At 38.4% G+C, this 25490-nt stretch overlaps 1 protein-coding gene across 3 annotated transcripts in view; it reads left to right on the top strand.

Moving 5' to 3' along the window:
• The window catches only part of CDYL (chromodomain Y like), a 105778-nt gene extending 86031 nt beyond the window's left edge, over nt 1–19747 (top strand). For 2 of the 3 annotated variants that reach the window (XM_054654594.2, XM_054654576.2), the window contains 5 exons: nt 8048–8304; nt 8907–9079; nt 12034–12244; nt 16654–16797; nt 17838–19747. In XM_054654594.2, coding sequence (XP_054510569.1) covers nt 8062–8304; nt 8907–9079; nt 12034–12244; nt 16654–16797; nt 17838–17996 — 930 coding nt within the window. In that variant the 5' untranslated portion in view covers nt 8048–8061 and the 3' untranslated portion in view covers nt 17997–19747. Of the gene's footprint in view, nt 1–8047; nt 8305–8906; nt 9080–12033; nt 12245–13118; nt 13188–16653; nt 16798–17837 lie in introns of those variants that run through there. The other variant, XM_077181257.1, reaches the window with a different exon arrangement.
• Nucleotides 19748–25490: the final 5743 nt, after the last annotated feature.

The raw sequence follows: 25490 nt of genomic DNA, 5'->3' as shown, positions 1-25490 counted from the left end.
GAACAGTCTGCCTGTGTATACATTATGTATTGCAGGTTTCTCAAGTATAAAGTGTAGCTGGTGTTGTTAGGGCACACAGCTGTGTGCCCTTGGTGTACTGGAAGATGGCTTCAGGTTCATTTGCCACCTGTTAATGAGCCTCTTTTTGAATATCCCACGGGAGGTCGAGACAGCTTCTATGAATAGCAGACATCAGATAATGGCTGGAAAAATGCATGTACTTTTTTGAGGTAGATACATAAAAATAGAGGTGCCTTTTTCCAGCAGGGATGCTCACTCCAGCACTCTGATCTTGGGGTTCCCTGGAAAGTTTAACACATGCACATCAGTGTCTTGAACCTGTTGAAGTCCTGAGCCTTCCCTGTGTACTACTTTTCTGCATTGAAATGCCAAATGGTTTTTGGCACAGTTGTGAGTGGAGCTCTTGCAAAGTCTGGTGTTGAAAGCCTGGTCTATGTGATAAGAATGAACCTGTCAATTAGTATTCACATTAGTTTTCAAAAAGAAGGTTAATGTAAGTGTTCTGTACTTTACTTCTGTAAAGTATTATAGCCATCTATTTAAATTTCATTCATAATCTAGCTAAGGTGTTTTAGAATGTTTTAATGTCCTTACAAGCATTATATAATGTGTACTATGGCATGTATATGTTTGTGTCTGTAAGTGAAACTACTGGGATGTCTTTTGCCAGTATCTGTTTTAGAGAAGCCTTACCTTGGGACACTGATATCCTACAAAAAGAGAGCCATTTTCACATCACTCAGGGGACTGGATTAAATTGCAGTGAAGTGCTCTTAATATAGAATATCTTCACCTTAGGAGTTAGTATGAAATAGCTGGGTATACTTCAAGTTTAAACCTTAGCCTATTTTGCAATAGCTTCCCTCTGTAGATGAGCCCCAAGAGATGTCCTTGCTTAACTCTCAAATTTTAGAGCATTTTGAATGAATGCTGTGGTATCATAACCCACAGCTCCAAAAATACCAAGATAGGAGAGTTTTCCCTTGTGAAATGTTCCCAGTATTAAAATATCTCAAAAAGGAGTCTGTAACCTGGGAAAGGTTTTTCTGATTTGACTTACTCATGAAAAAAAGAAATGAAACTAACTCTTTGCTTCCCACATCAAATACTTTAGTGCATGCTACTGTGAAATATGGCTGGGATTTCTTGACTGGAGTAATACTGGAGGCACTTAGGAATTTTTATCTATATTTTTTCCTTACAGCCATCTAAAATGGTGAGAACAGTCATGTACTGTTTTCTGTTTGTCAATAGCATCTTGACTATAGATTCAGTGGAAGACAAATCACTCCAAAAACAGACTAAAAATGCAGTGGGAGGGGAAAGGAGAACAGTTCTAATTTATCTTGATCCATGATAAAGGAGAAAAAGATTTTACTACCTGAGGAGTGTTTGTTTTTCTAATTTTGGTGAAATAATAAGAATGGAGATGTATTTGGAAAACATTTTGGAGTTGTTAGGGGTGGAACATTTTCTTTCCACTGTGAGACTGGAAAGTTTACTTAATACATTATGCATAAAAATGCACAGTTCCTCTTCAAAGACAGTAAAACTTAAGCATACTCCATAAAAGATATGTTGCCAATTTATCTATTATTAATGTTATCCTTGTTGCTTTTGTGAGCATGGTGTTAGCAAATCTTAGGTCTAGTATTTTGTTATTTCCATCTTTTACCATATGTAATTTTTTAAAATTATTATTTCCACTTATATAATATAAAGCAGTCAGGCTAATGTAAACCTATTTAACTCAAGGGTGAAGAAATACCATTTTCTCTTGTATTGGTTGCCCACTTCCAGTAATAGAATTTTATGTTCTGATTAGTTGCATTTTTGGTTGGCATTACGAGTTTATCTTCACATGGATGCTTATGTTCTGAAAAGGAAAGACATCCAAAAGCAAAAATAATTTATAGTCTATAACCTACTAAAGTCCAATATGACCAGTAATGCTGCCCTATTCCTAACAATATTAAAATAAAATATAAATATATTTGATGCTCTGAGTAATCTAAGAAACACAGAAAAATATCTACACAAGGGGGGGAAAAAGGCTGTTGTAGACAATATTACTCTAAATGTGACATGGCAACCAGGATTAAAAGCTAGTCTAAGACAGAAAAACTTCAAAAGTTGAGTAGAGAAATATTACTGGGCCACATGTGTGTTATTCTCTTCTCATATTAATTTTGTCCACAACAGCAGTGTCCTGTGAGAAATACAGGTTTAATAGGAACAGTGTTTCCAAGTTACGTTTACAATTAATACCTATACAAAATATATGGAAAAGAGTTGTAACTAAACAGCAGGAGAAAAGACCTTTTTAGGAGTTGAAGGTAGACATTAACAATCAAGCATGCCAGCCACTGCATGACTGCTTGCTGCTGAGTTGTAGTTTCCTGTTGCTGTTGTTCCACCAAGTTCTATCATAAAAGAGTTAATCTGTTCTTAAAACCTGTAGTCCTTATACTGAAATGTGGCATATTTGCAAAAACAACAGAAGATGGCTGAAGAACATCTACTGGTTGCCTGTGCACCTATTTCCTTGAAACAGAATCAGAAGTGGTTCACTTCATGTAGCAAGGAGAGTGTTGCAGGGCACAAACACTCCCTCCCCACAGTAAGGGTTTTGATGAGGGTATCAGCAGCACGGTATTGCAGTCATTATGAGCCTATGATTTGAAGGAATATTGTCCTTTTCCCACCCCCTCTCCTCCAGGGCATCTTTGGGGATGCCTGTTCTGATGCTGGGGTGTGCACAACTTACTGCTGGTTGGTTTGGGCTCTGTATCAAGGGAACACCGTGTTCTGGAAGGAATTAACTGAAGTTGCATCTTTCTTACATAAGTGACCAGAACATTTTGAATGCTCTTTCAGAAACACAGAGCAAATCAGCATTTTAGGTGAAATGTATAATAAATTGAGACTTCTTTTTCTTGCAAATACTTATTGTGACATTTCAAAGTGGGACTTCTGTTTGATTCAAAAATGTAAATGCTATTAATATGCACACTCAGACAAAAAATAAGCGCATACATAGGAGGTTTAGAATCCTCATTTTTAGTTTCTCTAGTCTGTGCTAATACACTACAATTCTAAGATGTTTTCTGTGTAATCACTGAAGAAGTGGAAAAAATACTGGAAGCTCTTCAGTATTGTGTTTGCATTGTGGTATTGCTGTCTGGAATTCCTGTCTCCTGTGAAATATTTGATGTAGTACAGAGTTAAGACTGGAAAAGCTTAACAGTGTTTACAGTTAGAGATTGCTAATACATATGAACATGTAACAAAACACCTCTGTTTGTAGGCAAAAAATTAAATGTGAGGCGACCTGCACTGGACAACTAATTTTGAACTCTTGTGAATTATACATACAGGGTACAATGAAGAAGTAAAAGTACATAAAGAATTTAAGGAAAAAAATGTAACTTACTTCTAGTACCAGATTTTAATTTCTTTTTTCATTGAAAATTCAAGTTGTTTTTACTAATCAGTTTTCCAGATCATATTGTTCCCTGTCTGGTACTTGAGCTGTAATTAGTTATAGTTGCAGTTTTATTTCTGCAGTTAACACTTTAAGACATTGCTGCTGGTGGTGTTTGTTCATTTGCTTATTCAAGTGGGATGCTTCTCATTAACCCCTTCATCACTTAGTGTAGGAAAGGACATAAGTGGTGCCAGCAGGGTACAGGAAAGACATAGGAGTTCCAAAAGCTCCTTGTGAACACATCAGGCTTCTCTGAAAATACTGAGTAAATACTTCTCATGAGTAAAATGAGAGCTGACTTTCAGTGCAGATGAATGCCAGGCTTTGAGGAGGGGACAAAACAGGCTTACATACCAAACTGTGCCTATAGCAAAACATAAAACAGTGTCTGGTTCCCTGGTTCCTGGCTATGTGTTGCTGCTCAGGGAAATGGCATTGGGTTTGTTTTGGATAGTTTTCTGCAACCATCTGTTTGGTGGTAGTTTATAAAAAAAAACAAACCCCATATTGAATATTGTGTCCCATTTTGGGCCCTGTTCCAAGAGTTAATAGAAGAGGAAGAAGCATGGAGAAGAATGGCAGGCTTGGACTGGCTTCTGGAAGAAGAAAAGGGAAATAAGACTGGGGCTAGTCAATCTGGAGAAGGGTTCTGATGAAAGGAATGAAGAAACTTAACATGTATGTTCCAGAACTTGCTACCAAGAGATACTTTGGAAGACAAACCCATAGTGGCTTCAAAAATAAATTGGACAATCCCATGGAGAAGATGAATTTAAATACATGGGGTTTGGTGCAGCCTATGATTCTGGGCATGCAAATTTAGTAATTGCTGAGTTTCTGGTGGCTGGAGTTAAAGAAAATCCTCAGACAGTATTGTTCACACCTCTCATGTTCTTGTGCTTGTTCCTTAGGCATCTGTGCTAAGCTTTCAGAGACAGCATACTCTGTCAGTCAAACCTTGAATTAAGAGAACCAACACATATGTACCCAAAAGGAAGTGTGCAAAAGAAGTTTTGCTGGTTTTAGACTATCTCTTTGGATGTATCCCCAGTATTGTTGCAGGGAGGGGAGTGTTTGTATTCAAGGTTTGATATGTAAGCTAAACTGAACTTCTCAGTAGTAGTAAGGCATGAATATCTTAGAGAGGTGCTTGGGATTTTAATTTTGCTTTGTTGTAAAGTGGGCGTAACTTGTGTTTTTAACAAAACCACCTTTGTTCTGCCCCTTTCCCAAAACTGGTATTTTGTGTCTGTCTTCCTTTGGATAAGACTAGTTCCTTTCTTATCTGTTGCTCATAGCTTTAGTTTTTTTCCCTGCAAGAGCAGTTGTCTGAAATTGCTGTCTGTTACCAGGTTTTGGTCAACAGCTGCAGAACAAAGTATTCCTTAACTTCCTTTTGCATCTGTATAGTGAAGCTTTGGCTTTGTCCAGTAGTACGACTGTCTTCAGCTCTGAGATCACATTGTTAACAATCTGCAGGTGGAAAGGTTTTTATATAACTATAAGCTGTTTGTTTACACTTTAAACAAACAGTTCTTCATTAGTTGACAATATCCAGGGTAAACTGCCTTTTTTTCCAAGTCCTTACTTATTTTGGGAAGCTCACTTTGAAAGGAGAGGGCCATAGGGTTTTATCTTTGTTATGCTATCTCTATTAATGTCTTGAAATGCAGAACTGCTTTTGGTTTGTTACAAAACTCTGGTTTAAAATACTAAAATACAGCTGTAATTATCCTGAAGATAAGTCACCTTAATGTAAAGTTTTCATGTAAGGAAATCTCTGGCAATACAATTAATTCTCAGTTGAACTTTTTTATTTTCATCCCTGTTTGGTGTACCATGTGTTCAAGACTGAGCAGTAAAACCACCTTTGCCTATGTACTTAAAAAATTAAATACTGCTTTATGTTCTCTAAGTTGTCCCTTTGCATCCAAGGACCAAACACCAAGAGAAAGAGCCCCCTGTGCTGTCAGGTATGGAGGGTCCCAAACTTCCATCAGTAATGACAAGCATTAACAAACATGTGTTAAGCCTTTCTGTGCCATATTCTGATATGTACTGGCTGGCGAGTCTGCTTGTGCAGAATTATGGTTTCTAAAGCTGACAGATATTTTTATTCCAGTCCAAGTATCCTGGAAGTGTGTTTACATGATTGGAAAGAGGAGACTTCTTCCTCTTCCAGAATTGCAGCTGTCCCTTGCTTGTGGTTTGAAACTCCAACTATTGATAAGTGTAGACAGGGTTTATATAAAAAATCAGGAGGTCTCTTGCCAGTTCAATAAGCATGAAAATTGGCCTGTGCTGTTTACATCTTGATCTTTCTTGCCAGAAGTTTTGTCTCTCAAAGTATATAATCATTGTCTCTTGCATCTCAAAAGTAATTTTCTGGTATTTGAGTACATCTTTGGAAGAATGAGTCGTGAGAAAATACAGGCTCAAAGGTCTTGCACAAGTTTACTGACTTCTTGTTTTGGCTTAGTCTAGTCTGTCCTGCTCTCCCAATTCTCCATGGTTTTCACTATGGCTAGGACAAAAGACTTAAAAAACTTTGATCAGGGTTTAAAAATCAGAAGTGATTTCAGTTGTTTTAATTTACGTTTCCTATGGAAAACAAGCCAGTGATACCATTTCGTCTTGGGTTCCTAATGAAATATGGGGCAACATTGGTGTTCCTGCAAATTCCCTTTCAAGAGAATTATTTTAAAGGAATGTAATTGCCATAGTATGGTTTCAAAAAAAGTTGAAAGCCTTTCTCATCAAATTCATATTTAGTATGCACTAAGTATTTATTTATTCTGCTGAAATGAAATCAAAAGGAATTTTATAAGCCATGGAAAATTTCGGAACAAATGTGAAATTTTTTTATCAATACAAAATACTAATCTTCAATTTTATTTTCTTCATCTCTCTCTGAAACTGATCTCAAACTGAATCCAGTTTCTTACTCTTCACTTTAAACAACTAAAAAATTCTGAATTGTCTTTAACTTCTTCACAAAAAGTGAGATGGTAAGAGGAGTAAATCACTAATACAACAAGAAAGACCTTAAAAAATAGAATAAAATCTTATTATTGTATATATCCTTAAACAGACAACTTGCCTAATTAATCATAATGTATTTATAATGAAATATTTTTTAAAATATTTTATATAAAAACTTCATTTATATCTAGAGACAATTTCTGCAATATAAGTAGGAAAATGTATAATGTTCTAGTTTTTAATTAAATTTAGTCTCTTATTATCTTGCTCATACTTCATACGAGTCAAGGTAAGCAGCACTTGAATACAGTGGAAATATCAAGATATTGGACATTCCAGTTCCTTTAAGTGAGCCTCTTTAATGTCTTCATTGGATGCACAAGTGTTTGAAGGATGTTGTAGTTAAAACAAAATTTGAAATAATTTAATTTAAAAATATAACTTATTCAGAAAGATAATGACAAATTACAATAACATTTAATTAATAATTTACTTCTACACAGTTTAACTCTACTTCTTAAGACATCATATGCATGATGTTCTGAAGTACCTGTTAGTGAGATAAGGGCAGTGGCTTTCCAGAAGATTTTAGTCTCAGAGCTCAGTTCTCAGGAAAAGTCTTTCAAAACTTTACTGTTTTGGACTCTAACACACTTTCCCAATATTTTTAACCCCCCTGTCCTATGCACACTCTATTACTTTAGTATGACAAATTTGGGGGATATTTTGCATGGAGACCCAAACATACAGAGGCATTATAGATCCAATGTTCTCTTATTTTCTCTAATGAATGGTAATTATTTGGTATTTTGTTTCTAATGGTCACTGCAGAAAAACCTGTCCCTTCTGTGACATGAGGAATGGCCTGTTTACTTGCATGCCTTCAAACTCCCTCTGTGTAAGGGATTTGGAACAAGACCAGCAAATCTTAATTGTCTATTTGCCAATTCCAGTAGCAAAAAATGTTTAACATGAGAAAGATCTCATTGTCTATGAATCCATTAAAATATCCATCACTTCATGGGTCTTGTGCACCTCTCAAAGAAGTATAGTCTGCATTTCTTCATTTCCATTTTTCTTTTAAAACTATTCTGCTTTTTATGATCTTGTCAATCACATTCTTTATTTGGTTTATTCTAAGTGTCTTTTTCTTTATAATAACTTCTGATTGAAACAAAAGGCTTTTGCTTTCTCTTAACAATTTTGATGCTGTTAAATGACTTTAACATGTTGGAAAGGGAGAAAGCAGACCATTAACCTACTGAAGTGCAGTGGTATTAGGTAAGTACACATTTCTCCCCTTCCAAAAATAAGTGTATGTAAATTGGTCTGTTTGACTTATTCTAATTGTATATTCTCAAAATGGTAAAATTAATTTCTTGAATCCTTTTGTCATTTCAATTTTGCTCTGTTCACAGTGTCTCTTTCAATAATTTCTAGGAGACTGAGTTTCATATTTACTGTGTGGTCTTAATATGAGCATGTTTTCATGCTAATAGGGGTTTTGAGATGTGTGAGCTACTCAAATGTAATTGTACTTGTTTAAACTCTGTCCAGGTACACCCACCTTTATGGAAGCATTAGCAGCCAATGGTACAACCAACATCCAGACATCTGTAACAGGAGTGACAGTCAGCAAGCGAAGGTTTATTGATGACAGGAGAGATCAGCCCTTTGATAAAAGGCTACGTTTCAGCGTGAGACAAACGGAGAGCGCGTACCGGTACAGAGACATTGTTGTCAGGAAACAAGATGGATTCACACACATTTTGCTATCAACAAAATCGTCAGAAAATAATTCATTAAATCCAGAGGTCAGAACAATTCTGATTTTGGGAGGGGAGGGGATGGGAATTTGAAGTCCTTGCCTTTTTTCTGCTTGTTATTCAGGCACAAATGTCCACAGAACACGATACAGGTTCTTACTTGCAAGATGTTATATGTACAGTTGACTCTATGTGTAACTCACTTGCATTTAAAAATTCTGTTACCTGACCATGTTGATGTGTACTGTCTTTTATGAGATGTGCAGTGATTTACAAAGTGCAACTTGAAAAAACCTTTAGCCTCAATTAAGGTTCTTTTTTTTTTCTGTACTGGTTGCATATGCCATCTGCTGTCCAAATTACAGAAATGCTGAATGAGTGCTTTAGTTACAGGTAACACCTAATAGATCTTTCCTTAATGATTTAATTATCTTTGTCTAATTACATTTTTGAAATGCAAAGCTTCTAATACATTAACTTCCTTTTTTTGGATAATGAAGGAAGTTAACTTTTCTAATAAGATGGTTGAGTGGATCCTAAGGAAAAATTAAAGATGTTGAAGGGTCTCATAGGGGGAGGAAGGGAAGAGAACAACATGCTCCTTTGTAATGATGGATTAAAATGATTCTTATGAAATTTTTATTTTCCAGGTAATGAAGGAAGTCCAAAGTGCACTGAACACAGCAGCTGCAGATGACAGTAAACTTGTGCTGTTCAGTGCAGTTGGTAGCATTTTCTGCTGTGGTCTTGATTTTATTTATTTTATACGACGTTTAACGGATGATAGAAAAAAGGAAAGCACTAAGATGGCAGAAGCTATTAGGTATGTATGGCTATCTTCAGTCATCTGATGGGTATTGTTCATCATATGGCCTAGCTTGTTCTATCTTTATTTCAGAAGCCTCTTATTCAAAAATATCTCAGGCATTCACCTGTTACATTATAGAGCGCAGCACTTCTTTATGCTTCTTGTCCTTTTCTATTTGGGTTGTCATTTCATGCATTTTTAATTTTAAATTTTAACTGTGAAAACTGGGGGTATTGCAATACTCCTCCAGTTAAAACTAATATTAAAATACTTCAATAGCCTTAGGGTTTCCAGAAAACAAATTTAATACACCAAAATTCAAGACATGTATTGAATGAGTAAATTGATATAGTACATTCAGAGAAGTGGAATGATGGATATGTTAGAGGAGTAGATTAATAGTGGTGATCATCATCCCAGTGCCAGGTACCAAACCTAGTATTTAAACAAATTGATCTGAACTATTACCAAATAGAAGAAAATATATGGAAAAAAGTATGGATCTTGGAGACACATTTTAACAATACAAACAAGTACATTTGAGCACTGGTTTTGAGATCGTGGTCTCTTGCATTCTTCCAGAGTATCTATATTCTTTCAGACCTCTTCTTCCATTATTGGTATCAATGGTCATGTTTCTAAAAAAAAAAGACCATGGACATGTAAAGCCTGTTTCATTGGAAGCACAGTTGGTTCGTGAAGATGATTATAGTTATTTTTATCAAAGGAAATTCTTAAGTAATTTCATGTAAAAATTGCTTATGCAGTGACTTCAGATATGGCCAGAAGCTCTTAGCACTGAGCTTCTATCACTATTTTTATTTGGGCCCTTCCAGAAACCAATTTTGTCACCTAATTTTCATTGTTAATAAAATGAAGATGATGACTTAAAAGACTTAGGAACATGTACCCTCCCTTTCAAATAAGGCATTTTTCATATATATTCTAGAAATGGTCCTCTCTGGGATATTCAGACATGATTAAAATTATCTTAAGTGTCTGGATGGGATGTTTGTATGATGCATGACATGGTTCTAGGTTTAGATTTGCGTTTTTTGCATTTAGCTATTTCAGTTCACTAGAATGAGTTAAGGAGGAGTGTGATAACCTTTAGTGTTAAATGGAATATAGTAAAATTGTTCTGTTATGCAGAAATCCAAAAATTTGTAACAGATAGGGAGCAAACTTTAAAATTGAGTGTATGTATTCATACACACGTGACTGTTTTTTTCCTAAGAAGCTTTTGGAGGCATTACTGTTTGAGAACAGAGAAGCATCCATATTTTGTGGGTACTGGAATGAATTGTCTTTTTTTTGTTGTCAATGAGGATGAGAATATGCATATGCCACCTAATAGTCTAGTACCCAGAGCATTATTACTGACTAAAAGAAGGGAGATGGGGACATTTACAGATGTGTGATATGGGATAATAGAGCTCTACTATTAATGTTCATCGTTTTAAAAAGCAGATTTATTTGTTAAGAGCTCCTCAAGGAAGACCAATAATGCTTTGGCCATCTTCATTTTTACCTTATTACTGTCACTTAAAAACACAGGTAAATACCTTACGCTGATGCCAAACATAAATGCAATGAGGACCAAGCAGGGCTGTGCCACCCAGAGGTGTGGAAAGGCTGCAGCCTTATCTGGGAGCAGTGGGACACATGGATGTACCAAAGTGTTGTATCAGCTGATGCTTGTAGAGGGGTGTTAAATCTGCACCTGCCCAACTACTATGATGGCTTGGGCTGGGAGCGATGGTAGGCTTTTACAGAACCAGAAAATGGTTGAGGTTGGAAGGGACATTTGCAGGTCATCTTGTTCAACCTGTTCAAACAAGGTCACCTAGAGCAGGTTGGCCAGGACCATTTCCTGCGGTTCTTTTTTAAATCTCCCAAGACTGTGAGTCCATGACCTTGTTGGCTGCCTTTTTGATCACCCTCACAGTAAGAAAGTGTTTCCTGCTGTTCAGAGGGAACCTCCCATGTTTCAGTTTGTGCCCACTGCCTCAATGGGCACCACTGAAAAGAGCCTGGGTCTGTCTTTGCATCCCCTTTAAGATACTTTTGTACACTTTGATGACATCCCCTGAGCCTTCTCTTCTCCAGCCTGAGCATGCCCAGCTCACTGAGCCCCTGGGTCACCTTGATGCCCCTTTGCTAGATCACCTTGGAGTCTCCCTTTCACTGAGGAGACCATAATAACACTGGAGCTGAATAGGGGGGCAGGATCAACTCCTGCACACTCCACACAACATTCCTCCTAAAGCAGTGCAGGATAGCACTGGCACACTGCTGGCTCAAGTTCAACTTGGTATCCACTGGGAACCCTAACTCAATTTCTGCCAAGCTGCTTTCCAGCTTGTCTTCCAGCATACATTGATGCCTGGGGGTGTTCCTCCCTGGGCACAATGCTTTGCCCTTCCCTTGTTTAGCTTTAGGAGATTCCTGTCAGCTCATTTCTCCAGCCAGTCAAGGTCCCTCTGGATGGCAGCACAATCCTCTGGTGTATCAGCCTGGTTTTGTATCCTGAGCAAACTCACTCAGGATAAGCTCTTCCCCATCAACCAAATCATCAGCAAAGCTGTTGAACAGTGCTGGACCCATCACTGACCCCATGGGGTGCAACAATTAAATCACTGGCCTGTGCCATGAGTCACCACCCTCTGGGCCAGCCATTCCCACATTTTCCAGTCCACCTCACTGTCTGCTCATCCAGCTCATACATCAACAGCGTGACTCTGAAACTCTTATGTGAGACAGTGCTGAAATCCTCACTTTGAGGTCTGCATAGACAATATCCACCTCTCTCCCCTCATCCACCAAATAACCACCTCATTGTGGAAGGTTATCAGGTTGGGTTTGAAAGTGATGTTACTGTGAAGATGAATTATTATGCAGTTTTCAAGGGCTGTTTTATTTTACACTCTCAATATATGTAGTGAGCGCATGTTTCTGTTTCTCTTCAGGAATTTTGTGAATACTTTTATTCAGTTTAAGAAGCCTATCATTGTAGCAGTAAATGGCCCAGCCATTGGACTTGGAGCATCTATATTGCCTCTGTGTGACGTGGTCTGGGCCAACGAGAAGGCCTGGTTTCAGACACCATACACTACTTTTGGACAAAGTCCAGATGGATGTTCATCCCTTACATTCCCTCGGATTATGGGCCTGGCTTCTGTAAGTAGCTTGCAGGGTAGGGGCTGACAGCTTCACAATTCAGTTGGGATAATTTATCCAGTGTGATTTCAAGACTTTTTGCCTTCCTTTTTCTTAATTTTTTTCTTTCTCTCATGAAAACCTTTCATGAGAAGCCACCCTTTATAGCTTTTCTGCTCCATGCTCTTACAATTTACTCTTCACCTGCATGCACGAAACAGAAAGCAGGCACGGGATTTAATCCCCCCTTTGACCCTGATGGTGTCAGAAGGATCATGTCCTGTGTACCCAGACACACCTCCCCTGCTGCTGCCTCGTGGGGACCAGCCACAGGTGTCTCGCATTCAGCACAGCACCAGTGTGGCACTTGGTGTCACTGCACAGCAGAGCACTGTGACACCAGCCAGGAGCAGTCTTATACCACTATGCAAAATAACTATTTCAGCTTCCATGCACCCCTAACAAAAAGCTACTTAAGAATCTCCAACCTATGTTATTTTCATGTTGCTCAGTGTTCTTTCACGCTGTGTTCTTTGAAAACTTAGACCTATGTCCTATTCCAGTTTGGACAGTATGAAACAAGTGCTTGTGGCTACACCTGTTTTCCAAAATCACTGTTTGTTATAAAAGCCATTTCTTCCCTGTAGGTATTTATTGATTTAAAATATATATATTAAAACACCAGTTGTAAAAGATCTAATAGCTAATTGTGTCATATTTGGATTTAGTTATTAGAAGAGAACAGAAAAGGTAACTGAAATTGATTAACAGTTATAAGAGTATCTTTAATATCTTAGCATCTTAGCATGTTTCAAATTACTGATTGTTCCTTTCCCTTTTTATTTGGCCATCCATCCATTCATCCATCCATTCCATACATCCTCGTCCTTTAAAGACTTGTGGTTGTTACTTTTCATTTCTTTAGAAGTTGTACAAAAAATACAAGCTCTTCCCTAGTGCACTCTTTCATGTGTGTTTGTGAATGCTCTCATTCTTAAATATAAAGATTTTAGTTGAAAGCTTCCAGTGGTAAGAATTCCAAAATGATCAGTGCAAAAAGGGAAAAAAATCCACTGTTTTTGTAATATCCTTGACACTCTGCAGCAAAGTAGTGTCTCTATGGGACAAAGCTGAACTTTACTCAGTACATTTCATGAAATATGTTCAGAATCCATACTGAAGACTTTGATGTAGATATAGAAGATATGTTTTTGAAGATATCTATAGGAGATACAGAAGTATGTTTTTGTCTGTAAAAGAGAGAGAGAGAAGTCAGCAGGAAGATGTTATGAGTGAAATGCAAAACATTCAGGAGAAAAAATATACAAAGGAAAAAATTAAGGCCTCTGTATGCATCATAACATTTTCTACAAATATATCAATTCATCAGGAGTAGCGCCACCCCTAACTCTTGTAAGTCAGTCTTAAAATGCAATGTTGTTAGCTGCAGCTATGTAAAAATGTTCCATTGCAAGATTCCTGGAAATATCTTCCATGTGGGGTCAGTCACCTTCTGTGGATGAGCAGGTCTATCATGGATGGGGATTTTTTTCCCTTGTTTTCAACCATTGGTTCATTCCAGGAAATTTGAAGCCCAAACCTTAGGCTTCAAAACTGATACCATCTTGGAATTACCAAGAATTTTAGAAGTGTCCCTAAACTTGGCTTTTGAGTTTTGAAAATAATCTGTAATACATTGAGGTGATGTCTGTATGGGGAGATGTTATTATGGATCTGCCATGGAGCTCTTGCTCTGGTTGTCAGGTCCTAGATATGAAGGCCAGGAGCTGTGTGATCACACATCACACACTGGGTCTCCCTGCCAGGCCCCAGCACACTTGGCAGCATGCCTTAGCTTTTCTGTCAGTCAGGAGGGAAACACAGTTCCATAGTGCCTGGAGTCCCTGTCACAGCCAGGATCTGGGGTGGCTCAGAGGCCAGCTGCCTCCTGATCGTTGTGCCAGAGAGCTGAGCTGCTCCATGGCCCCTGGTGCCTGTGGCCTTGCACCAAAGGACCCTGGTGAACCTCAAAGTCCTCACTGGAAGAGAGTCCAGAGGTCCAAGTGAAGTTCCTCTGTGGAAGGAGATATTTTCTACTCAGAGCAGAAAATGAAGGTTGCTAATGAGAATCTTAGTGAAATATTTTTGTCACATTCATTTCTATGGTTGTAGTATATTTCTTAGAAAGTAACCACCAAGTGAGTTAACTTTTACAGCGGGTACAAGGCATGATTATGATTAAAGCTTGTTTAGCAGTTGGTCTCCTGCAGATGTTGTGTATAGATCAAAAGTGAAGATGCCAGAGCAAGAGATTTCCCTTCAAAACCTGTCAAGTGAGAACATCAATGGGAATGTTCATTTCTTGTGAGACTTTATGCTAATACTGTGATACAGCTGGCAGAAATAAGATAGCTGCACCATTCTTACTTAGGGTGTTTCATGTTCAGGGGAACTCAGCAGTTGCAATTACGTTTTAGGGGAAAAAAAGGCTTTCTAGCATTGTTTTTTATCCTTGCAAAGATACATGTGAAGAATATGTAGACCTAACCACCTGGCTTAAATGCTCGCCTGTCATAACTATTAGTTAGATTGACTTCACATTTTGATCTTTCATAGAAATGTTAAGTGGTTTTTAAATTATTTTGGAAGACTAATTTTTCCCCACCTGTGTAGGAAAAAGCATTCCATTTTTAGACAACCATGTGTACATCTCTGATTTTTATCTAGTATTTCAGGTTATTATTATTCACATACATTCTGGAAAATGAGAAGGAATGGTTAATGAACCTGTATATTTGATACTGTGTTCACAGAAGGTAGAACTATAGGGTATTGAACTCTATCATAGTGCAAGAGATTTGGGTTTTTATCAACTAATATATGTGAATCACAGCTTTCCATAGTAACTGTGAGAGATGTGCTGATGGTAAAATATGCCAGGAAACTGGCTGGGTTTTTTTCTTGCATTCCTGATGGACTGGCAGTCAGGAAGTTAAATGCCAGTAGAGCCCAGACTTTGTATTTTATTAGAAAGGAACAAATAAGAGACTACAGAGTTTCCAAATTGCTTCACATGTAAAATACAATACTAGGAACATGGTAGCATAGCAAATAAATACTTATTTATTAAGTTAATAATTCATTATTTGAGATCCTTAACTGAAAGTTGCTGAAATAATTACCAGAAGTTCTACTATTGGAAAACATTAAAAACCTCAGTATTTTCCCCTCAGAAGTGTTACACCTGTCAGGTTTGTGTTTTAGAACAGCCTTATTTCCTATATTTCAAGAATCCACTAATGGGTTTGTCACATTTTTCAGTGGAAATAAATCATTATGAAACAATAACACTGATTTTTTTTTTTTTTTGAGGTTGACTATTACTCTGACTTTTTAATTTCCACTGCCTGTTTCCATGTAAATGTCACTGCAAACTGTATAAAAAGCTTCACAAAAGCTAGAATTAAAGTGGCTGTAGGACAAAACTTTAATGGGGAAATTGGTAGATAGTAAAGTGCATGATAATTACAAATCAAAAACATTTATAGAACTAGAGAGAGCATCTTGTTGCATAGAAGGTAGTACTCGATTCTGTGAGATGTGAAGGAAGGCTAGTTCGGGGAGGTTTAGTCCGACTGTAACTCTTATTAACCCTAGTTGGCTTGAAATGCAGAAGACAATGATCTTTTTAATGTCATTTTGGGTAAGGGCGCATGTGGCTGCAAATAGTTTGGACAGGGCTCCCAGGCGTAGGCATAGGGTTAGGGCAGTTTGGTTGTTGCTGAATAGGGGGTGAGTTGAGATGAGCAGGAAGATTCCAGCTACTACTATTGTGCTAGAGTGGAGTAGGGCAGATATGGGGGTTGGTCCTTCTATCGCAGCTGGGATACAACCATGTGCAAGATCTTTTAAATACTGGGGGTTTTTAATAAGACTGCTACATCAGATACTTAAAGGATTTATCATTTCAGTATTGGACTCTTGAAGAAAATGTAATGTTTGTTTTCTCTGAATTTGGTCAGAAATTGGAATACATCATTATAAAGGGCAAGCTGATGTGTTTATTGCTGTTTTACAGATTTGCCAGGCATTATAAACTATTCTCACATACACAGATAACCAAGTGAGCAATACTGTAAGAAAGCCAGAGCTAACAAATATTCACAGCCAGGAAATGACTAAAGACATTTTCACATTTAACCATTAATCATAGACATCCACATTTCAATAACTACTGACCTAGTACTGGTCAACAACACAGATCAGCCAGCTGTAAGCCAGTATTTTTCTTTTTTTTAATTAAAACTTGGAAGAGCTGTAATAAAACTATTTCAAACAGTGCAGGCATTTTTCTTATTTGTTTTGAACATTTTTCCTTTGAGTTTTGTCTCATTACATTTCATACCAGAAGTAACTTTTTATCCCTTCAGGCCAATGAAATGTTGTTCAGTGGAAGGAAGCTGACGGCGCAGGAAGCTTGTGCCAAAGGACTCGTCTCCCAAGTGTTCTGGCCAGGAACATTCACACAGGAAGTAATGGTTCGAATTAAAGAACTTGTCACGTGTAATTCAGTTGTAAGTTTCCTTTATCTTCTTGTATTTTTATGATTAGATGAATAAGAATTAATCTAAGTAGTACTGGACTGCATATTCTTGTCCTGGGGGGAAAAAAAAAGTCTTCTTATGAAACAAGGACTGCATTATAATACAGCAATGTTTTTTGACAAACGTTTATGTATCTTTTTGTTTGGGTTTTTTTAGGATTCTTTTTAAAGTTTCTATCTGATTCTTCTTAACTACAGTGTGTACTGTGACATTTGATAAGGAACATAAACTAAACCAGCATTGGATTTTTATAATGTAATTTGGTATTAACAGAGTTCCTGAAGTCCAACTTACTCTAATCAACAGTATTAACAGTTGCCCTAACATCTGCACAGAAACACAGAAATCTTGAGTTAGGTCGAGTTCTAATTTAAATTACCAAGGAAACAAGTACAGTCTTTGAGGTTGTGCTGGACTTTGTTTTAGGAGTAAAACATAGTGGTTGTGCTACTGGCAGTTGCACAAGATGGCATCAAATAGTGGTAATTTTAACCTTCTTACAACGAAAGATGCAGTACAAATTAACTGTTCTATGCATTAGAAATTTTGGATTTTAAAAGCAAATTATTAATTTTCTAAACAGACAAATGAGATTTTTTTCAGTGTCTTTTAAGTGCTCAAGAAATCAATATCTGGCCACTTGTTAGAGCAGTTTAGGATAAAAGTGTTATGATTAGCCTTCACAACTATGGACTTGCACTTTCCTTACAAAAGTTACAAAACCGTATAAATACATTTTTTCATGGTTATTTTATGATTTTCATTATTTTCACACTTTTGTGCACTTTTAAATTGTGGTGGTATAAGGCAAAGGAAATTTTGTGGGATGCCACAACGAAGATGGCATTTCTTACAAGAGAAACATTTCTTACAGTCATAGTAATGAATTGATAAGCTTAAGTTGATAATCAGCTCCAGCATTTGTCCACATAAACCTGTTATATGCCCATAGAAGCACCTGGGGTGCTCATTTCTCACCCAACTCCCCCTTTTTTTTCATTTTGGCCCAGGTACTTGAAGAATCCAAAGCTTTAGTACGGAACATCATGAAGGTGGACTTGGAACAAGCAAATGAAAAGGAGTGTGAAGTTTTGAAGAAAATCTGGGGCTCAGCACAAGGGATGGACTCAATGTTAAAATATCTGCAGAACAGAATTGATGAATTCTGATGAGATGCCCGTGACACTGGAATTGTATTTCTTGGACATCAGGGCAAGCAAAATAAGCCCATTTAAAAAACCCTTATATAAACTAACCCCTTGCTCAGCTTGGGAACAGGAGTGGACACACACCCCCCTCCCCTTTTATTGTCAAGGGGTTTAAAAGTACTGTATCTCTTAAATTTGAACAAAACTCCTTTCTCCCTGATTGTTACATGCAGATGTATACACACACAAGTGTATGTGTGTGCATATATCTATATATGTCTTTTATATATATATATTTATATATATATAGAGAGATATAAATGTAATATGTGTGAGAGTGTGTATGTAGACACACACACACACACTAGGTTAAAAATCATAGAGTGCACTACCAAACATCTCTTTAAAAGCTCTAGTTTTTGTTATCTTTGGCTAGTACTGTATCAAATAGAGAATTAATTAAAAAGTGAATGGTGTTGCATTATTTTTTGTGTGGCAGGGAAGTCTGGAGTAATGCTTTTCTTTTTCATGAGAATACAGAATTGAAACGGGTATTAGCCAGCCCTTGCTTTCTCTGCCCAGTGAGTCAGCTTAGAGAAAAGGTATTGTCTCAGAAGAAGGTTGAAATACCTCAAGTAATGGAACATTCTGAAACATTGGGGTAAATAAACCCTATTATGCTTAAATCTTACATATCCCCAAAAAGAGAGTGTGCTCAGGATTAATGCTAAGGAAACACTCTGTTATTTTTGGGGGGGAGGTATGGAGGGGTGGGAGGAAGGGGCAGGAGTATGTCTGATTCTTACCCAGACAGCATGAAGAAACCACTGTCTCTTAGAGAAAGGGAATGAGGGAGAGCCAGAGGGAAATGGAAGGGGGAAGGAAGGAAAACAAAAAAAAAAAAAAAAAACCACAAAAAAGCTTGTTTTGCAGTATTAGTGAATCACTGAATATCTTACATATGAACATCCTAAGTTATAAGTTAGTTTTTGTGGGTTTTTAAAAAGCCTCTCTGGGTTGTTTTTTTGTTTGTTTGTTTGGGGGGTTTTATTTGTTTATTTTGGTTTTTTAATAACTACATAAGTGCTCCTGTTGCTGGGTGAAAATACTACTTTATATACAGTTTGGGTTTTGTTTTTGGTTCTTTTTTCCTATTTGCTGGTTTAATTGATGTATTACACCAAAAATGCATTTTATGTTCATAAATTTTAGGTTCACTTAGAATATATTATTTAATAAGTTAATTCTTTTGGCACACTATTAAGTAAAAAAAAAAAAAAACCTCTTTAAAAAAAACTACCTTATATTAGATGTTTAATGTTCTTTGTCTATGCTTTTTTATTATTTGAAATATACACTATATGCAGTATGGTGTAAAAGAGTGCCCTGTGTAAATAGACCTATTTTGCATTCCTTTCAGGAGTGGTTATTGATTCCTGACTGCAGATATCTATTATTACTTGGGTATCTGTGCTTGCAATCTTATTGAATGTATTATGAAGAATGAAAATGAAATCAAACCTTATTTTTGTACAGTTTTGAACTTTTTACTTGGAACTGACCCACCTCCCCTTCCCAGTGGAGAGCTGTACAGTGTGTAAATCTGCCTTTACCTTGAATTGGTACAGTATTTTTGCATCTGTGGGACCTACTTCTTTGTTCTAGTAGTTTGAACTATATATAAACTGTACAATCTGTAAAGTTTTTATAGAATAAATATTCAGCTGTGAAAACTGGTTAAATAAAACTAATATTTCTTAACACATTTTAAATGTGGTTCTCTCACAGAGTTGTCTTTTTCAAAGACACTTCCATTCTAGTTTTGAAGTTGCTGAAACAAATCTTGTAACTTAGAGGGTTGCTTTAATACTTGTTTTATGTTGTTTAAAAAGCTCTTAATTTACTTCAAATTAAAATTTGAATATTCATTTATTGATGTAAATTTTATTTAAGTTTTCTCTAACAGGAGGTAGATGGGGAAAGAAGACATAGGGAGTCATTCTGCTTTTAATTATTTCGTTAGAGTTCAAACTAATATTCAGTAAATGTTTTTTTGCAAGCTCTTAAACAAGACTGTTTTCCTTACAATAGTGGGGGTTAAGTTAGAATTCCTTGGTTGAATTTGATTTTAGTGAAAAGAAGAATAAAAGATACCTTTACCTATGCATTCTGTAATGTCAAACCTTTTAGAGTTCAATGTGTATAAAGATTGCTTTTCTAGCACCTCTAAGGCCATAGTGTTTATATATATATATATATATATGTATTAGCTGGGGGGGGGGGTTATTTATGCTTTCTTTAAACATGAAAGAACTGTTACAGGGAAGACATTTAGAATTAAATCAGTTGAAGGTACAGGCAGTTCACCTGAAAAAATAATTCTACTTAATTCATTTTTTTGTGTTGCTATCAGTCAGGCTGTTATGCTGCCTACAGTTTGCATGATAAAATGGGAATAATTTATTGACTGTTTTAAATTCCTGACTGGAAAAAGTCATTCAGGCCACTTCCTTTGCACTGTCAGTAACTAACTTGACACTATTAACAAATTTCTCATGCGTAAGTGGCACACACCTTTTGTCCATACACTGGACTACAGGAATAATGTTTCTTCAGGAAAACACTGTCCCATTCTTTTCAGCACGGGTCAGTGAGTATCTTTTGATGTGTGTGAAGGTTACAGTCAAGTCTAGTTCGGTCTCTGCAAAGCCATAATAGAATGACAGGAACATTATAGACCTCTAATAACAAGCAAGATAAGCTGAAATATCATAGAAACTGACTTAAGACATTTTTTTAAGAGTGTTTTCAAGGCTTTTCTTCACAGAAGAGACAGGTCTTTGTTGAGCCTGATTCATGGCTGATGCTTGTAGTGTTTTACATAAATTTGCAGTACTGCATACATTACCTAACCTGAAGCATCAGTTTTAGGCTTTGATGACTGAATCCAACCATAGTCACAGATGTTCTCCCAGACATATGTGAACTCTGCAGCTAGCATTTCTTCTAAAGCTCTAGATTTGGGGTCACAGCCTCCCAGAAGTACTTCAAAATGGATCTTCTGTGTTAATTCTTTTGTGAATTTGGAGGATTTTGGAAGAGCACAAATTGTATCTTTGTAAATGACTGCCAAGAGAACTTCCATAGGGCTTTTTTTTTTTCTTAACAGAAAGTTTCCTGGTTTTCCTCCTTCAGGCACAAAGGCAAATCTCCTGTTTGGGTGCCAGTGTCTAGTCAATGGCTAGCAGAATTAGGAATAATGGTATTGGAATATAAAATTCAGCTAGTTTTTTATAGCCCTGCTCATTCCTGACCCCTGCATCTCCTGTCAAGACTATCCATTATCCTGACTGTCATCGCTACTACACAATTTGCTTACATTAGTTATGGAACATAGAGACAATCTGTGAGGCAACTGGCTGTGTTTGTGCTGAAATTGAAAAGTAGCACAGGAGCCTTGATAATGCAGTGTAGGAGTTTGAGTTTTCTTTCTGAAATAGGCAACAGCCCAGGCACTACCCAAAACAGCATTGGGCACTGGACTGCACCAACCACTTTCCCCATGGAAGTTCTATCACATTTAAATTTATTTTTGGAAGGAAATAAGAGAACTTTTCTCCTAATGAACAAATAGCAGCAGAGACCCGTGGGCTGAAGGTACTTGGAGCTGTTTGAAAGCCACCTGTGTGCACTTAATCCCACCATCTGCTGATGCACAACTTGGAGCAAAAATCAGAGCAAGGTCTTAACCTTGTAAGCTAGCCTACAATATTTTGGGGTAATCTGCAGATCTAAACCTGCCTGTAGATTTTTTTCTGTGTTCACAAATCTGGGATTTGAAACAGTTCCTGTGAGCAAGTCCTCTACTGGATTGACAACATTGCTAAGAGACACTTCCCTGTAATTCAGAAACTGCACCATTATTATTATGGAAAAATGTTCAGGTGAATTAAATTACCTATTTAGTGGGATTAATTTCCTAAAGTCAGGGATACTTGGAAAGAATAGAAAAAAAACCACATAATACTGAGCTATAAATTACTTAACTGGATAAAACAGGACTTGAACCAGTTAGGGAATGAGGCAGCAAACAAAACATTTCTGCCAAATGGACAGGTAAAACTTACTTCAATAAATGGAGCCAATGCTCTGCCTGGGTTTGTTGCTGGAAGTTCAGGCGCTTTCACATTGATCTGGGACATGACAAGTGTGCTTCGGGGACAGTATGAGGAGAGTAGGAGGAAGGAAATGCCTCAACTCGCAGCTTGCCACATGATTTTCCATCCTAAGGAACTGCCACTAGCTGTCAACACAGACTGTTACAGAGCTTGCAACAGGTTTAGAGTTGGCAACCTTCAGTCATGGAGCTCAGGAGCTCAAGTCTACTGGAGATGGGACACTGGTGGGTTTGCCTTTCCAAGGAAAGAAGTATCTGGAAGGAGAGCATCTGTATGGTACATCATGGTCCTGCCTTGTACTGCCCCTCAGATTTTTTTAGGAAATACTCATAGCCCTCTGCATTTTTTTTCCTTACTCAGGGGGGATATGACTGAAGTCCTGCACCAAGCTTCCTAACAAACCCTAAATATAATTATCTCTTGAGGTACTCACAGGATGAAAAGCGGTTTGATGGGCAAAGATCCTGAAGTGTGATGCAAAATGAGAAGATTGTGATTAAACTCTGGTCCTCCTCATCCTTCATGCACAGGGGAAAATACAACAAATAAGTAGAATTAGAAACCACCAAAACAACAGTGTGTAGGACATAAAAGGAGCTACAGAAAGAAGTAGAGGAGTGGCAGCTGTTCTCCCTGAAGTCCTCATTCTTACTGTGCTCAATTCTGGAAGAGCTACAGTTGACAAGAACATCAGGTGTTTGTATAGCTGTTCCACACAGTCTGGAGGACATTATCAGCACCTGTGTCTAGGCTCAGATTTTGAGTCTCAGGCCCTGGTCTTCATAGGGGACTTCAACCACCCTGATATCTCCTGGAAGGACAACACAGAGAAGGGAAGGCACAGGCAGTGCAAGGAGGATGGAGCCAGCAAGATTAGATCAGCAAACAGATTTTTCACAGATATTAAACATTTTAAACATAATTGGTTGAAAACAGTTTTCAATGAGGAAAAGAAAAAGCAGTAGGTGTGCAAGAATTATATTAATGAGGTACCTCAAAACCTGAAAATAAGTGAGGCATTTCTGGAAATCTGTGGCTAGCCTACATTTAAAATGCCATTCAGCTCCTCACTGCACTTCCTAACAGCAGGATGCTTCCACCCAATGCTCACATGGTAAATTAATGCTTTGGGAATGAAACTCACTGAGCAAGAGATGTGACACCTCTCCTTCTAGACAGTTCTGGACACACAGGCATTAAAACCACAGTTTTGCCACTGAGCTGGGACAGGACCTGAGGGAATGGCCTGAAGTTGTGTCAGAGGAGGTTTAGGTTGGATATTAGAAAAAGGCTCTTTCCCCAGAGGGTGGTTGGGCACTGGAACAGGCTCCCCAGGGCAGTGGTCACAACACCAAGCCTGGGAGAGCTCAAGAAGCATTTGGACAATGCTCTCAGGCACATGGTGTGAGGCTTGGGATGTCCTACACAGGGCCAGGAGTTGGACTTGCGATCCTTCTAACTCAGGATGCTCTGTGATTCTAAGCAATACAGCAGTCTGTAGTGCTAATATATACAAAATAAGTAATTGAGTCATATAAAAATTGCCCAGAAGTTTCTGACTGCAGGGTTTGGTCAGCTGAAAATAAACGAGACTTGAGAAATCCTCAGCAGAGTCTTGTATCCCAGGAAGAGGCTTTGAACGCGGGAAGTTCCCTGAAGGACAGTACCTCGCCAGCACTACACAAGAACCTAACACATCACCATTATTTGCCCATCTCGGGCTTTTCTAGAGCTCCTGTGAGCTCATCCTGAGCTAGGAGAGCAGCTGTAACCTTAGAAGAGCTGCAGCACCCACAGCCAGAGGTGCATTGTCGCTGAGCACAGCAGCCCGGCCGGGCGGGGCACGGCTGAGATAAGCGCCGGATTCTCCCTCTGGGCCCCGCCTCAAACTGAAACCACGGGAGGAGGAAGGAGAATCAGAGCATCCCTCCCCAAACCCACGGGCACCGCAGGAAAGAGGCACGGCCGGGATTAAGGAGCTCCTCCATCGCTGTTCCTATCGGGCACAGCAGGGGCTCTGTCTGAGGAGCTGCAGAGGGGCCGTGCCCGGACCCTGCAAATCCCGGATGGTGAAAGGGCAGGAGCAGCACTGCTCAGGCTCCAGCCTTGCCCGCTGTCGCCCCTAGGCCCAGGCACTATCGGCACCTCACAGCTCGACCCCAGCTCACAGCAGCAGCCCTCCTGCCCTCCCTGATAACTGAAGCCATCCACACCTACCCCCTAGACATGAATAGGAGCTATCCAGTAGCCTCACAGGAGAAGTGGCTCATTCCTTCTGGAGAATGTGGGGCCAGGGGCAGGAGTGCAGTAAGCGCTGCCCCACCCCAGGTACCCTCAGGGCACGGCTCTTGCAGCCCAGGGGCTGCTGGTGCCCAACATCTGCTGCCAGCTGACAGAACAGGGCAAGAATCTTTCTGCTCATCACTAGCGACACCTTCAGAGTCATGTCGCACCTGTTTAATTGGAATTCCCTTAGACTCAATGGAAGAATTCGGAAATTGGACCAGAGCTCAAATTTATGGCAACTTAAGTAAGGCCTGGTCATATTGGTGTACTAATCAATTGGTGTTTCCTCTTTGATTCATGTTCTGTGGAAAGGCATCAAAATACCTTGGAAGTGTTCACTGACCACCTGCCACAGAAACAGAGCAACTGTAAATGAGGAATGGTGCAAATGCCAAAGCCTCTCAGCCTTCAAATTCAAAATATATTTAGAAATTCGGTTTTGAACAGTCAAATTTAAAAACCCAGAGCGCTGTGGGCTTCCCAGGAGCAAGACCTGGCTTTGTAGGTTGGGGATTTGATCCTGTGGAGTGACACTCTGGCTTGTGGCTGCCTCTGATAGGATTACATTTATCAGGGAGCTGGAGGGCCTCTGCGACTCTGTGTCTCTGTGGGAACCCCTAAGGGGAAAATCAGGGTCTCCTCAAAACTGACAGGAAAATGTAAGACTTCCTCAAAGAAGAAAAGAAGCGAGGCAGAAGAAATCCAAGGGAAGAAGTGGAACTGTTCCTAACAATCATGATAATTGCAGTTTTGTAAGTTAGGCTGGCTGGGTGCCCAGAATGAGTAAAAAAACCCCAAACCAGTTTAACTGACAAGCATATAACCATTTGCACAGCCCTGCAGCAAAGCAAAATGACCTCCAACTTCTCAAAAATCTCAGTTATAGATTTTGAGAGAATGCTCTGTAGCTCCTCATATCTGCTTTTTTCTATTTGAGCAGATTAATGAACCTAGGCTTTAAAACAGTAATGAAGTTTTATATTTCTGACAGTAAGCATAAGAGTTATACACACAACTGTCAGTAAAAACAAACTGGAAATAAATCTTGCTT

The sequence above is a fragment of the Agelaius phoeniceus genome, chromosome 1 (assembly GCF_051311805.1).
Source record: "Agelaius phoeniceus isolate bAgePho1 chromosome 1, bAgePho1.hap1, whole genome shotgun sequence".
Classification (NCBI taxonomy): domain Eukaryota; kingdom Metazoa; phylum Chordata; class Aves; order Passeriformes; family Icteridae; genus Agelaius; species Agelaius phoeniceus.
This window is presented reverse-complemented; position numbering and strand designations above follow the sequence as displayed.